This window comes from Natator depressus, chromosome 5 (assembly GCF_965152275.1).
Source record: "Natator depressus isolate rNatDep1 chromosome 5, rNatDep2.hap1, whole genome shotgun sequence".
In the NCBI taxonomy this organism is placed as follows: Eukaryota; Metazoa; Chordata; order Testudines; family Cheloniidae; genus Natator; species Natator depressus.
Window position 1 is genome coordinate 28,130,586 of NC_134238.1, and position 16,525 is coordinate 28,147,110.

The 16,525-nt window shown below is 38.0% G+C and overlaps 1 protein-coding gene across 1 annotated transcript in view; it reads right to left on the bottom strand.

Moving 5' to 3' along the window:
* Nucleotides 1-393: 393 nt before the first annotated feature.
* Nucleotides 394-16,525, bottom strand: part of TTC33 (tetratricopeptide repeat domain 33) — a 124,592-nt gene continuing 108,460 nt past the window's right edge. Inside the window, exon 5 of the mRNA XM_074952502.1 lies at nt 394-2,949. Within this exon, the coding sequence (XP_074808603.1) occupies nt 2,596-2,949 (354 nt within the window). The 3' untranslated portion in view covers nt 394-2,595. The remainder of the gene's footprint in view (nt 2,950-16,525) is intronic.

The window sequence follows — 16,525 nt, forward strand, 5'->3', positions numbered from 1 at the left end:
ACGCTTTCTGTAGTTTTTCTACTAAACTAAGGTGTGAAATATTAAAGTGTAAGTTGTTAGAAGCCTTGAAAAGTGGAAAATACCAATTTTGTTTCCATTGCTACCTATAATTGCTTGAGGCAATAAATTCCGGCAGTTGAAGCATATATAGGTTTCAAAGGTATTTCCCTTTCAGTTCAAATGCTTTCCCTCTTTGGGACCGAAAACTCTTGCTTTGGATAGAAGTTGGATATTTTTAAGTGTTGGTCAAGATTTTTCAATACCAATTTTTACTGTAATTATTACGTTTTAGAGTAATATACAAAAAATAATACTTTCAGAAACAAAAGACAATAGGTTGATCATACCGTAACATACTAAACATCAGGGGCACACCTCCCTTAACTGCACACCTCCCTCGATGACCCAGCTTCCACAATAAACAGCCACCAATGACGAGCAGAGAAGTCCACGCTTTATTTACAATATGGAGATATCCAACAAGCAAGACCTAAGCATGCAAAGCACAACACACTGTACAACATTAGAATGAGCTTCATACCACCAGCTGTCAAACTTCCCAATTTGGGAATAACACACCACCACAAGAAGCGTGCTAGGTGCTCCCTCATACAAGACGTTATTACTCACCTCACTACCTGGAAGTAATAATCTAATTTAATCTAATCAGAGGGAAACACATGTTCTGCACACTTGGGATGTAAGTGCTGACCTCTCAAACCTGGCCTAAAATCCACCCAAGTTGACAGTATGCAAGGGCATCCTTTCATGAGCCTGACCCTGAACCATTAATTTCCAATTAATTTCAATGGGAGCAGATATGGGTTTATATAAACTTGGGACAGGAGGAAGGAAACCATACACTGGATGAATGGTATGAATGTACCATACACTGGAAGGCATAGAATGAAGAGACATATCGGGTCATCTAGTCCAATTCTATCCAAGTGAGACATAGCAAATATATCCTACCAATGCATACAAGTAGAATTACAGCCCCATGCACAAATCTTCAAGTAGGAGAACTTCCCTGTACCTGAAAGATCTGCTCTGATCCCTCTCAGTGCCAATGTTACCCTAGTGGAACACAGATTCTCTTGAGGCTGTGCAATAACAGGATGATCCTTTCATGGCTGTATAGACGGTCTTATTAACATATATAGTACAACAGTTTTACAGTGCCTGTTGGTCCAACAAGTATAGGTTTATCAGTAATTCTATTATAAAGCCTGTCTTTGAGGGATTAAGGAAAATTTTATCTGAGCTGAAATTTAGCCTCTGAATATCAGCCCTGGACAAAATATGTTTTCCAAATTACAAAAGAAGAGCTTTAACTATTTTTTGTCACAGAAGGGAAAGATTATACACACACATCTCCCATATATGGGTGCTCTATACATTAGAACCCCACCCACGAAAGGGAGACCCATTATGAATTACTGAAATTTTAGAATTAGCCAGCAAGCAAACGAAATGAAGCATCCTGTGTTCCTCGTGTGCAGCACAAGATGTATTTTGTTCATGTATTTTAGCAAGTGTACACAGCCCCCACAAAGCAACAGAAATAAAAAGAGATGCTATCCAGAATAAGTGGCTTGTTAAAAACAAAAAATCATCGAACTCTTTATGAGTGCAGTGCCATACCACAAGGAACCTGACCACACAACACAGCAATAGATTCCCTTCTTTGTAGTCTTGCTGTAAAATCACCATAGCATAAAAAAGTTGCATCTAAAGATCTATTCCTAATCCATTCCCCATTGTGCACTGGGGACTCCTAACATTTTATGTACTGTTGCGTATAAGGCGATATACTTACGTGTACTGGGATGGGTCAAGGTAAGAGCAGTTCCAGTCTCAATTTTGAATGTCCTTTCTTCTGTAGGTGTAAGTTAAGTATTTAATAGTGCCTAAATATGTGTGGTGTAATTGTTGCTTGGTTTTGCACCACCCTCCAAATAATGCATGAAGTGCCTGATCCAATGCCCACTGACATCAATGTGAATCTTTCCCCTGATCTCAATAGGCTTGGAATCTGACCCCAGGTTTACAAGGACTATCTGTGATCTGTAACTTCTTCATAAAAAACCCTATCCTCTATTGAAAATAAAGACTTCTGAGAACAAGCTTTCAGAGTCACACTTCAATTGTGTTGATCTATAATGTTAATTATTAACAGGTTTGAGCTGTAATACTTAAATCACCTTTCTCTTTTCCAGTTTCTTTTTAAGTATCTGATAATTAATTACAGGAGAAACAGCAGATGTTGTTTAGACTGTGCAATTAAGAAATTGAGTTGGATGAAAGCAGTTATGATAATGTAATCAGTGTTTTCAAATTGTATGTGTGAAGTCTTACAATATGGGTTTTAATATCAACACCTAGTTGATAGTATGGAAGCAGCAGAAATTCAGGTCTTTGCTTATCTGTCGTTTTGTCATATTTTCTTTAAAACCCTTTTCCTCTGAAAAAGCTACTTCAGAAATAATGACCCCTTCTATTTTACCCTGTTCCACTGCTGCTAAAAAGAATTCTTCCAACTCTTGATAAGTAACGTTAGATTTCCAAAGAATACTAGCAAAAGATTATGCTGCACTATCGGGCTCTGATAAAAACGGTATCATCGGGGGTTGTCGAACTTTCCTCCTTCTCAGTTACGGTCTCTACTGTGCCTGAAGCAGACACAATCACTACTGTTTTAGTTGCTGAAACAGTTTTCTCCTTCTCTGCGATAGCTGCACAAACTGCCACAATCTCATCACTTTCAAAGTCATAGTCTGGAATTGATTCATGGGCAACATCTGCTTCTTTTGCCTCAGCTTGTGTCGCCTTAGTCTTTGTTGCTTTCTTTTGCTGTTCATGCAGCTTTCTTGCCCAGGTAAGGTCTTCCTTCCATAGTTCAGGGCTCATTGGATAGATGTGCAAGGCCACCTGAAAGCTGCGAATTGCCTACAAATGAACAGAGAGTGATTAGCATTTTTTGAACTGACATGTTTAATCAAAGAAATGAAAACAGCCTTCTAGATCGTTTAGTCCACCTGTGACTAAGATGACTGTTTAAGTATCTTTCTATTGCTCCGTCCAGCCCACTTTCAAAATCAACTGACAGCACTTCTCCCCTTTTCCCTAGAATGCTTTTCCATGATTAGTTTTACATATAATTTGGGCCTGATTTTTGAAAAATCGTATGTGCATGCCTAATTTGTGTGAAAATAGAATGAATACATGAAGAAATCAGGTGCTTGCCCAGCAAACGGTACATAACTTGAAATTGTCATGTGCAGATACCCAGTTCGTGCATGCAACTGTGCTAATTACCAGTACAAATTAGGATTGCAATTGCACACACAACTGTTTGAAAATCAAGGCCTTATGAAAATACTTGCTATTATTTCAAATGAGAGTTTGGCAGAGGATTGAAGTCTTGAATATAATAAAGTGTTCTTTCACATATTTCAAGGCAGCAACAACCTTCATACAAATTAGCCAATCCAACAAAATCAAATATAAAACTCTCTTAAATGGTAGTGCCAAACAATGAATACTAATTTTCTCTCTCTGGAAACATGAACCATTCTGAACAGAAACACCATTTAAAAGCAGATCACAGAATTTCATTGTTATACAAAAGAATGACGAAATGCCCTAAAGCACAATGGAGATGAAGGGTTACATGTTGCTAACCCAAAATTATAAAAAGGGTCATTTCCTTATAATTATGCATTTTGACCACGCTTGTTGTAAGAGAGTTTAATGCTAATAAGAACATGACAAAAGTATACGATCAATTAAAAGAAAAAAATCAAGCCAAACTCATTTTATTTTGTTGGCTCTCCATTCCGCCTACCTCCTCCCCCCTACACACACACAGGAGGGCAAGAGCAGACAGATGCAGTTTAATTTAAGAGAGAAATCTGGATTATTGAGGTTTATAAACACCACCCACATTGCCCATTTAAATTAGCACATATCTCATAAATAGATCTAATACTATGCACTGTTTTGGCCACAAGATTAGCAGCTTTCTGGAGCATGTAAACCTGATCTCATCAGGGAACTATGGCAAAAGACAAACTCTCCCACTTTGCAGAGCTGTTCAAAGAAGTGGAGAACTTTTGTGAATGATCTAGCTTTCTTCCCAAGCAAGAATACTTACTATCTATTTGGACAGGTTTCAGAGGACAGGCCAGTCCTTGCTTACAGACAGCCCCCCAACCTGAAGCAAATACTCACCAGCAATCACACACCACACAACAAAAACACTAACCCAGGAACCTACCCTTGCCACAAAGCCCGTTGCCAACTGTGTCCACATATCTATTCAGGGGACACTATCATAAAACCTAATCACATCAGCCACACTATCAGAGGCTCGTTCACCTCACATCTACCAATGTGATATATGCCATTATGTGCCAGCAATGCCCCTCTGGCATGTACACTGGCCAAACTGGACAGTCTCTACGTAAAATAATCAATGGACACAAATCAGACGTCAAGAATTATAACATTCAAAAACCAGTCAGAGAACACTTCAATCTCCCTGGTCATTCGATTACAGACCTAAAAGTCGCACTATCACAACAACAAAGCTTCAGAAACAGACTCCAGCGAGAGACTGCTGAATTGGAATTAATTTGCAAACTGGACACCATTACATTAAGCTTGAATAAAGACTGGGAGTGGATGTGTCATTACACAAAGTAAAACTATTTCACCATGTTTATTCTTCCCCCCTACTGTTCCTCACACGTTCTTGTCAACTGCTGAAAATGGCCCATCTTGATTATCACTACCAAAGGTTTTTTTTCTCTCCTGCTAGTAATAGCTCACCTTAACTTATCACTCTCGTTATAGTGTGTATGATAACACTCTTTGTTTCATGTTCTGTGTGTGTATATATATATATATATATATATCTTCCTACTGTGTTTTCCACTGCATGCATCCGATGAAGTGGGTTTTAGCCCACGAAAGCTTATGCTCAAATACATTTGTTAATCTCTAAGGTGCCACAAGTACTCCTGTATCTATTTGGAGTGACCACCTTCCAATTTGCTAATCTAAATTGTGGCTGTCTCCAGCAAATCCAAGTACTAGGCATTCCAGGATTATCCAGGACAAAATGAAGAGAGCAGTAAATCTCAAAAGCCTCACTGTCAGATCAAATAAAGGCTTTTACACTTAGTTATAAAGGGGAAAGTACTGAAATACTGGAAAAATGCTGGAGCACAAATTATAACTGATTAGATTTTAAATACAAATGGATTTAAGATTTACTGTATAGCCTTTGACTTACTATATGCATTGCTTTTATGATCTTATGAATTCACAGTAAAACTAAATTCACTGTAAAGTCAGTACCTCTTCACACAAAACTGACAAAACCTTCAAGCCAATGAAAAGTATTTTGATTCCTAAAAGCAACCACAGCCAAAGCTGACTGCTAACCAAACCAAAGTATTTTGCTTATGAAAATTTCCACCTGACTGATCCAAATTCAGCTACAACTGGCTACAAAACCATTGCTACTGTGCTGCAAATCAGTGGTGATCATGCTGAGATACAGTTTAGCCTTACAACCAATTTATATAGATACTTGACAAGAAAACAGACGTGATCAGCTGTTTAACTACAAAAGCAATGTTTTCCCTTTAATTTAGTGAGTACACAAAATATCTGAGTTGCTTCAAAATTCTCTGTCCTTCTTTTGGGTTTAAAGAGCTGCAAGTTATTCTTGTCAAAATACAGAGGAATCTACGTACTCCATTACATAAATTGATCCTAACACTCAAGAAATAGGAACCCATGATTTCTTTTAAGAATATGTTATTGGTATTGTTGTTCTGATAAACTGCCATTCAATTCCAGGAAAAATATATATTTTTTTTATTTTGGAGGCATATAACCAACTCTAAAGGTTCTGCAATCAAGGGACTCCGGACACAGAGAACAGTACAGTTTAATTCTTGCAGAACAGTGTCATTTTACTGATTTTAATCAGCTTTTAACTTCAAGAGGATATTTGGAGCTGTGAGTTAATATTAAAATGCCCTCAACTGGAACTTCTTAAAGTATTGAAAAATGAAAACAAAAACGTCCACTTAAGTTTTTAAATCCACAGGGCAGGGACCTATCATTGTCCATAAAGTACCATTCACATTTATGGCACTGTAAAAATATAATTATCATAAAATATAGATTAATAATTGCAGGCAGATAGACAGATGTTCTAGAGTCAACAACACTTCTCTCAATATTTTGATGTGTAGCCTGGATACTTAACATGAATACAATAGATCATGCTCTTTCTGTGTAAGCCTAACATTAAGCTAAGTATTTGCATATTATAATGCTTAATATAAAGAGGCGCAGAAAACTGGTGGGATTAGCTTTATATCAGATCAAAGATCCTCATAAAAGTGCAGCACTGTAACGTATGGAAAACATTTTATGTTGCTATCAGAAATGTTTTAATGTTTATCAATTTCTGCCAAAATCAAGAATTGAATCGACAGAAAACAAAGCAATCCATGAATCCACCCAATGTTGGTTAAAATATTTGTAACCACTTGCTAGTGCCCTCCTATCTAGTTTGAAACACCCAAACAGAAGGTAAGATACTGGTTTTTATTCTTATTTCTCATCCAGTTTACATCTTTAATCACACAGACTGCTGCCCTAAACCAAATTCTGCAGGATAATACTATTATGCTAAAACCATTCATATCCGTGCAAATCGGCTACTTTTAATGCACATTTCTGGAACAGCTTCGACATCCCTCTGGTTTATTCTAATTGCTTAACTGGTATTTAAAAAAAATATATGACACTAGCTATAGTCGAGACACAGCTTTATTCTTATGCACATCTGTGCTGTGACAGCATCTGCTTTTTAGGGATTCCACCACTGTACTTTAAGTGCACATGTACTTTCTCTGGGAGCCTTTCCTTTGATATCCATTTTAATCCATTCTTCTCCACTTTACACACCTGAAAACCTCACCTTTTCAAAAGATTTTATCTTTGTTATCGCTGTTGAACTGTGTCGGTTTCACCTTTCTCCCGTGAAGCATTTCCACAATTGGTTTGCAGTCTTTAGAAGAAAAAGGTGGTTTTAATCACACGGCTGTCTGTATAAGGAGTTATTTATTATAGGAAGAGGTAATACTGACACCGATAGTTAAGACTGCCGCCAACACTTTCGATTGCAACCAGGGTGGATAAAAATCAATGATTCTTTAAAAAAATATTAAAAATCGTTTTGTTTTTTTTAATTTAAATTGGAATTTTTTGATAAAATGCTTTTTGAGGAAAAAACCTATCTAAAGATAGTTTTAATTAAGATACATTATAGCTCAGCGATATCTCATCATGGTATAGGGATTATAAATTCTAATTCTATAGTATGAGACAATATATTCATGTAATGTTTAAGAAAAGTTTTGTAAATGAGTTCCAATAGTTCATGGATTACGGACCCAATTTTATGGTGTTCCAGGGGCTTCTGTACAGATTATTTAGGTTAATCTTTCTATCTACCCAATGGGACTCAGTGCTCAGTCTAGAAGACACCATCAGAGATACTTAGTTTTGCAGTTCTCATACTGTGGATTTGTGTCTCTAGAGATAACATGCTTGTTAACAGCAAAAATGCTTTCAAATACATAAATAAATAAATAGAGGTGAGAAATAACAGACCTCAACCCTACTGTCCCTCTGCACATGTGTCACAGAGTCAACCCCTTACCTCTCTCTAAAAGTGCAAAGTTTCAAAAAGTTCAATGAATAGATTGTTGGGGGCAGAATAGATCTGGACAAGGAGAAGAAGTCTGGAGATAAATGAGAGAAGGGAGAGACAGGCAGTAGAAACAAAAGTGAAACTGTTTCAGTAACATATTCCAGAAGTCTTGAGGTCCTTCTGAGTGTAGCCTTCATTGATTTGAGATCTACCATACCATTCTCTCACTAGAAGGGAAAACCTATAACGGCAGCAGGCCGTAAAAGAGAGCCAGTTTGGGAATATTTTAATGAAGTTCCCCTACCCGTGAGTAAGACAGGCATGGGTGCAAAATGCAAACAGTGCAACAAAGAAATGCAAGATCTGGTTGCCCGAACAAAACAACATCATGAGAAGTGTTCCTTCTCAGGAGGAAGCTGCATTGAAGATGATGAAAGGAACATGTCTGAACATGCAGGATCTCCAGGTTGGTAAACTTTTTTGTTTCATACTTCTTTCTTAGGGACTGCCTGTCTTCCTTCTGGACTATTCTTGAATTCTCATGTTTGAGCAAAATATAGTTGTTACTCTATGGTACTACCATTTTAGATGCAGTTGTGATAAAAAATAAATAGCTGAAATAGGCAGCTCTTCCTTTTACAATTTCACCTTTAAAGTAGTATTGAGTGTCAGTGAATGCAATGAGTAATATTAAATGAGCAGCATGGTAATAATAATTAAATAACTGCACTGACTTATTTTGTTTAGGAGAATCCTGTATGTTGAGGATGGATTCTGAAGACTATCCACCTTCAAGACCACCATCATTTTCTATAGTTTCAGAGTTATCTGCCAATGATAGTGTTTCACTCATATCATATGTCACATAGCTATAGTATATCACCTGTAGCAAAAAGAAAAAAAAATTTCCATCATCCAGAAACAAGCACAGATAAATTTGTGATAAGAACCAGCAGATTACAAAAAAGATAATTGATGGGGAAATTGCCCGGTTTGTTTATGCAACAAACTCTCCTTTCCGTATGACTGAGAACCCACACTTCATTAACATGGTTCAGTCATTAAGACCAGGATACAGTCCACACAACAGACCAGATGTCGCAGGCAAATTGCCCGATAAAGTATATGAAAGAGAAATTGAGCAGTGTGCAAAAGGTCTAGAGGGTGAAATTGTTAACCTAAGTCTTGGGAGCAATGTCCACAATGATCCTGTTGTATGTGCTTGTGTGATAACAAAAGAAGGGAATGTCTTCCTTACAGAAACAATTGATACATCAGGAAATGCACACACAGCAGAATACTTACAAGAAGTAGCAGTAAAAGCTATAACAAACTGTGAAAAAAAACTCAAATGTCTAGTATGCGGCTTGGTCACAGACAATGCTACACATGTATCCAAGATGAGAAGAAAATATTTAGACGCGAGTCCCAAGCTAATAACATACGGTTGCAGTGCTCATTTGATGCACCTCCTAGCCAAAGACTTCAGTGTCCCAGAAATAAAGGCTAATGTTGTTAAAATTGCAAAATACTTCCGTAACAATCACTTTGCAGCAGCTGCTCTGAAAAAAGTGGGAGGAACCAAGCGAACTCTCCCACAAGACGTGCGATGGAACTCAGTAGTGGACTGTTTTGAGCACTAGATCAAGAACTGGCCTAATCTGATGACAGTTTGTGAACAAAATCATGGAAAAAATAGATGGCACTGCCACAACCAAGGTTCTCAACATAGGGCTTAAGAGAAATGTTGAACACATGCTGAGTACCCTGAAGCCTATTTCTCTAGCCTTGCACAAAATGCAGGGAAATCACTGTTTTATTGCTGATGCTGTTGAATCTGGAAGGAACTGAGTGATATCTTAAAAAGAGAAATATGCAATGACAGAGTTAAATTACAAGCATTAAAAAAACGAATAGGACAAGCACTATCTCCAGCTCATTTTCTTGCAAATATTCTCAATACTCGGTACCAGGGTCAAACCTTAACTGCTGAAGAAGAGGAGATGGCTATGACATGGACATCCAGCAACCATCCCTCCATAATGCCAACTATAATAAACTTCAGAGCTAAGGTTGAACCATTCAAGAAATATATGTTTGCTGATGATGTTTTAAAGAACGTCACACCAGTGAACTGGTGGAAGTCACTTAAGCACCTTTCAGAGACAGCTGAAGTGATAATCTCACTTTTAACAGCAGTAGCTTCTTCTGCCGGTGTAGAAAGAATATTTTCTTCCTTTGGACTAATTCATTCCAAATTGAGAAATTGTTTGGGACCTGAAAAAGCAGGAAAGCTTGTTTTTCTTTTCCAGATTATAAACAAACAGGAAAATGAAGGTGAAGACGACTGAGTTAGATGCAGAAGCCAATATTTTAAGTTTCTCATGTTGAGCTGGCTGACATAGTCTATTTAATTTTTGTTTTGTTTTTATTAATATTTCATTTAACTATTTTAGTTAAAAACTATTTTAACAAAAACAAATCTGATTTTAAAAAACTTGAATGTTTAACTAAATTCAAAAATTCATATGCTTATTTTGTTAAAATATTATATGTTTGCTGTTGAAGAAAAAAATCCAGAATACATAACACTGTTGTTTTAGTTAAGTAAAACAATTTAAATGTCTGTCTGGTGATGTTCTCCTCCTAATACACCCTGGCAAGAAAATCCTCCAAATATTAATGATTAACCTGATGAATTGGAGATAGTTCACCTCCCAGTGACTTCATAAATATCTGCTTCAATTACCTTTGGTAAATGAAAAAAACAATCATTCATTCATTTTCTGATATAGGTTTAAAAGTAATCTGAAAAGTTTTCAAAATAAATCACTTTAAAAATGTATAGCGTGTACCGTCTACAAATGAAACCTACATCTATCTCTGAGTTGTGAAGAATATATATTAAGGTTTTGACAACCAACAAGAATGTACTTTTATGCAGAAATCTATGATTAAATCAAGTCTTCCTGACTAGTGATTTAAATCAAATCCATTCTGATTGCAACATCCTCTTTTGAGTTGCTTATTATTTTTTCAAACTTTAGCCATTCAGTTCAATTTTTTCCAGTCCAGGTGCCAGTCTCAGAATGATTTTATTTTTTTAAATTTTAGGAGTTTTAAAAAAGTTTTTTAAAGTTTAAAATTTTGTAAATGTTTCATCCATTTCTAAGAACAAGGTCTGGGGAAAATATGTGGTTTTGCCCATCAAATCATAGAAACATAGGGCTGGACGGGACCTTGAGAAATCATCAAGTTCATCCCCAGTGCTGTGGCAGGACCAAGTAAACCTTGACAATCCCTGACAGGTGTTGTTAGAAAGCTCCAATGATGGGGATTCCACAACCTCCCTTGAAACCTATTCCAGAGCTTAACTACCCTTATGGTTAGAAAGCTTTTCCCAATATCTAACCTAAATCTCCCTTGCTGCAGCCCATTACTTCTTGTTCTAGGTTCAGTGGATGGGGAGCACAATTGATCACCACCCTCTTTATAATAGCCCTTAACATATTTGAAGACTTTGAGTCTTCTGTTCTCTAGACTAAACACGCTCGGTTTTTTAACCTTTCCTCATAGGTCAAGTTTTCTAAACCTTTTGTCATTTTTGTGGCTCTCCTCTGGACTCTCTCCAATTTGTTCATATCTTTCCTAAAGTGTGGTACCCAGAACTGGACACAGTACTCCAGCTGAGGCCTCACCAGTTCTGAGCAGAGCAGAATTATCTCTCCCATGTTTTACATATGACACTCCTGTCATCTCAAAATGATATTAGCCTTTTTCACAGTTGCAACACATTGTTAACTCATATTCAATTTGTGATCCACTATAACCCCCAGATCCTTTCCAACAATACTGCCACCTGCCAGTTATTCCCCATTTTGTAGCTGTGCGTTTGATGTTTCCTTCCTAGATGAAATACTTTGTACTTGTTGTCATTGAATTTCATCTTGTTGAATTCAGACCAATTCATTAAGGTCCTTTTGAATTCTAATCCTGTCTTTGTAACCCCTCTCAGCATGGTGTCATATGTGAATTTTATAAGCATACTCTCCATTCCAGTATCCCAGTCGTTAATGAAAATATTGACTAGTACTACATTCAGGACTGACCCCCGTGTGACACCACTAATTACGCCCTCCCAGTTTGACTATTTCTAACTATTCTTTGAATACGGTCTTTCAACTAGTTTTGCACCCACTTTATAGAAATGTAATCTAGACCACTTTTACCTAGTTTGTTTATGAGACTATCACGTGGGACTGCATCAAAAACCTTACTAAAAATCAAGATATCACACAACTACATCTTCCTCCCATCCATTAGGTCACTAACCCTATCAAAATAGTAAATTAGGTTGGTATGGCATAATTTGGTCTTGACAAATCCATGTTGGTTATTCCTTATAACGCTATCCCCCAGGTGGTTACAAACAGATTGTCTAAAATGTTTTCCAGTATCTTTCCAGGTATCGAAGTAAGGCTGACTGGTCTATAATTCCCCAGGTTGTCTTTGTTCTCCTTTTTAAAGATAGGTACTATGTTTGCCCTTCTCCAGTATTCTGGGACCTCACCCATCCTCCATGAGATCTCGAAGATAACTGCTAACAGCTCCAAGATTGCTTCAGCTAGATTCATAAGTACCCTAGCATTAATTGCATCAGGCCCCGCTGACTTGACTACATCTAACTTATCAACATATTCTTTAACCTATTCTCTCTCTATTTTGGCTTATATTCCTTCCCCTTTTTGTGTTGAGTATTTGGTCACCATTAACCTTTTTAGTGAAGACTGAAGCAAAACTGGCATAAAACACCTCAGCTTTCTTCATGTCATCAGTTAGTAGCTCTCCTTGACTATTAAATAGAGGACTTACACTTTCTTTCATCTTTCTCTTGCTCCTAAAGTATTTAAAGAACCTCTTCTTATTGCCTGTTATGTCCCTTGCTAGGTGTAACTCCCTTTGTACATTAGCCTTTCTGATTTTGTTTCTATTCTTTTGTTCTCCTCTTATCAATTTGTCTATGTTTCCACTTAATGTAGGATTGCTTTTTGATTTTCAGGTCACTAAAGAGCTCCTGATGGAGCCGTATAGGCCTCTTAGACTATACTTCCTAGCTTTCCTCCCTATCACGATAGTTGGCAGTTGTTCCTTTAATACTGTCTTTTTGAAAAACTGCCCCAGCTCTACTAAACTCCTTCTTCTCTTAGATTTTCTTTCCATGGAACTTTACTTACAAGTTCTCTGCATTTATTAAAAAGTCTTATTTTTTGAAGTTTTGATGTTAATAGATTCTTACAACTATTTCACTGACAAGCTCTAATGCGTCCAGGATTTGGAGCAGCGACCTGAAATTTGATAGAGAGGTTGCCTTGGTGTCAGGGATGCATCCTGTGCCAACCTTGTGAAAATCCTCCCAAATTTGACCAAGTTATAAGCCCCTACAAATCTCTGTTTGCACATTCTCGATAGAGGTTTGTTGGAGGCTAACAACATTATTCTCCAAAGGTTCTGCCTTTGCTGAGCACACTCCATCCCATCACAGCTCCTATGAGTTCACTGGACTGAGCTTTCCCCAGCCCCACAGAGTAGCTAAGCATGCTCCATTCCTGAACTGCAGGATATCCAAAAGCTAAGCAGAACTTTTCTTGAAATTCTCTCCTCCTAACAGCAGTGGCTACTATGACACCAGCCTGACTTGTTTGAATGCAGAGGGGAGAGGTGATGAGGACAAAAGAATGCTGAGACCAGTGCCTGTAGACACAATGGCCTCTGGCAGCTAGAAAGAGCAAATTCAGGGAAAGCTCTGGGCTGGTGCATGCTCAGTACAAACGAAATCTTCAGATAATTTAGTTGCCAAGCTAACTAGTCTCACTAGTGAACTTCCTCTACTTGTCCTTCCTTCCATTCATCCTTCCCCTCCCTCAACTCTCCTCCTTCTCTTCTATCACAGATGCAGAAGTTTATCTTCGCTTTCCTACAAACCCCCCCACTTGTCCCACTGACCCATCCCAACTCCTGATCTCACTCATGCCAATCTCATTCCCGACCTTACTCTTCCCCTTATCTTCTCACTCTTCTCTAGCTCTTTTAGCTCACATTATAAACACGCTTTAGTCTCTCCTGTCTTAAAAAAACCCCACCCTTAATCCCACTTGCCTCTCCAACTACCATCCCAAAATCCCTTTTCCCTCCCATCTCTAACTCATTGAAAACTTTGCATACAATCAGTGTCTGGAATTCCTCTCCTCAAGCTCCATCCTAGGCCCTCTCCAAACTGGCTTCCACCCTTGCATTCCAGTGAAACTGCTCACACCAAAGTCTCTAATGACCTCTTCCTGGCCAAACTGCAGAACTAGTACTCCTTCCTAATCCGCCTTTATTTGTCAGCCATCTTTGACACAGCTGACCATGGACATTTTCCTGAAATCTTGTCTTTCTTTAGCCGGTGACTCTGTCCTCTCCCAGTTTTCTTCATACCTCTCTAATTGCTCCTTCAGAGGATCCTCCTAATCCCTCCTCAATTTTTGGTGTGGGTTCCACAGGGCTCTGTCCTTAGATCCCTCCTATTCTCCCTCTAACCAGGTCTCCCAGTAAATTCATCTGCAAACACAAATTCAGGTACAGTCTCTGCTGGCGATTCAAATACCTCTCTATTTCAGACCTGTCATCTTTCATCTCAGCTAAAATCTCAGTCTGTCTGACATCTTTTCATGGATGACTAGCTATCGACTAAAACTCAACGTGGCTAAAACAGAACTCTAATTTCCCTCCCAAGCCCTTCTCACTACTTTGTTTCTTGATCACTGTGGACATTATCATCCTGCATGCCAGTGAGGCCCATAACCTGAGCCTCATCTTCGACTCAGACCACAATCTGGGTCCTCACATTCAGCCTATGTTTTAATCTTGCCAATTCTTTCTGCATAACACCTCTAAGATATGGCCTTTCCTATCCATTCACACAGCTAAAACTCTCTCTCTCTGGTCCAGGCACTCATCAATCTCGCATTACAGTGTGACAATCAGGATCCAGGGAAAAACCATCTGGACCCTGACTGTCACATACTGAAACATCCTTCTTTGTGGCCTTGACAAATGCAATTTTGCCCCACCTATATCCACTCAGAATGCTGTTTCAAATCATTTCCCCAGCCTGTCATTTGGACCACATCACCTCACTTTTGCATCCCCCCATGGGCTTCTGCTTCTCTACTGCATCAAAAACCAGGAACTTATTTTCATTTTCAAAGCTCTTCAAGGCCTAACCATACCCTCCATGTAATGTCTCATTCACTATCAAGATGTCAACTCTGCCTTCCATCCCAACAGCCGCCTCCAAACAAGCACCTTTATGCTTTCTCCCATAGCTACCCTTCTTGCTTGATTAGAGCCCTGCCCTATAAACATCTACAAAGCTACCTAATTTTCCTCCTCCAAAACTCTCATTAAAACCCTTCTTTTCTATTATACCTACAAAAACCCAGAACCCTTGACAATGATTAGGCTGCTGCTTTGCTGAGACCACTGACTACCATACTGACCAATACTGTCTCACTGTTCCCTCGCACTTTCCCGTCTGTCTGTATCCATCTGCTCTTTCTTGTTTTAGACTTAGCACTTTGGGGAAGGTTTTTTTGTTCTGTGTTTGTACAGTACCTAGCACGCTGGGAACCTGGTCCATGACTAAGGGTCTGGCAATATAAATAATAATACTGAGCATCGGTGAACTGAGATTATTCAGAGGTTTATAATTGAGCCAAATTTGGTCAAATTTTCATAGGGAACAGCAAAAGGCACATCCTAGGCATCAAAGTAACCCTCCCCCTTGCCAAATTTCAAGGCCCTGTTCCAAAACATGAAGGCATTAAAGCTTTACGGCAAAATGTTTGTAAGAATTTTTTTAAGATGGGTAAAACTTATTTTTCCTAATCTCTTTATCAGAAACAGCTGAATCATTTTAGCTGAAACTTTTAAGAAAAATCAGCAGACACCCAGCATGGGAAATTTCAGGCCAAATGGTTAAAGTCTGCAGTTTTAAGTGACTGAAAAAGGGTCTGATCATGGAAAGTGTTAGGCAACTTTTGCCTGCGGGTGGCTTTACCAGGTCTACCGATAACAATCGTAAAATTATTTATAAAAGAACAGTTAGGGTTTTAGAAAACTGGAGGCATTTCTAATTTATTGATTTGGAAAATGGGAAAGCTCAGTGGGTAAGTGCTCCCTTGAGTTACAGAATGAGTAAAAATGAGTTTGGAGGGAGCACATAAATGTAACTAAGACTTTCAAGAGAGGTCAAAGACTGGAGCAACAGAAGTGTAGCAGATTAGGATTAAGGTGTATTGGCAGAGTTTTGTGAAGAATGCTTCTTATGCTTCACTGTTATAACCCTTTATTTCTGTGAGTACCAAATTCATACAAAGAAACATGATTTTTTTAAATATATTTGCTCTAGAATTGATGGAAAATGGCCAAAGTTTAGTTCAACAACATATTAAAGTAAATTACACACTAAACAATTAAAACAAATCAATTTTAGTTCTGACTGGATCATCATCAACTTTAATATACCGAAGAAAAGACTGAAAGTATTAACTATCTGCTATCTGACTGACTATTTTGTTGCAAATGAGTCAACTAATGGATTGGCAATGAAAGAATATTTTGTGCCATCAATTTAAAGACTGAGTCACATTTCCTCTGTTCTTTCTTCTTATGTCAAAGTGTCTGCACTGCTTTATTACATTTTCATTGTACTTCTCTTATTTTTGATGGATAATTTAATAC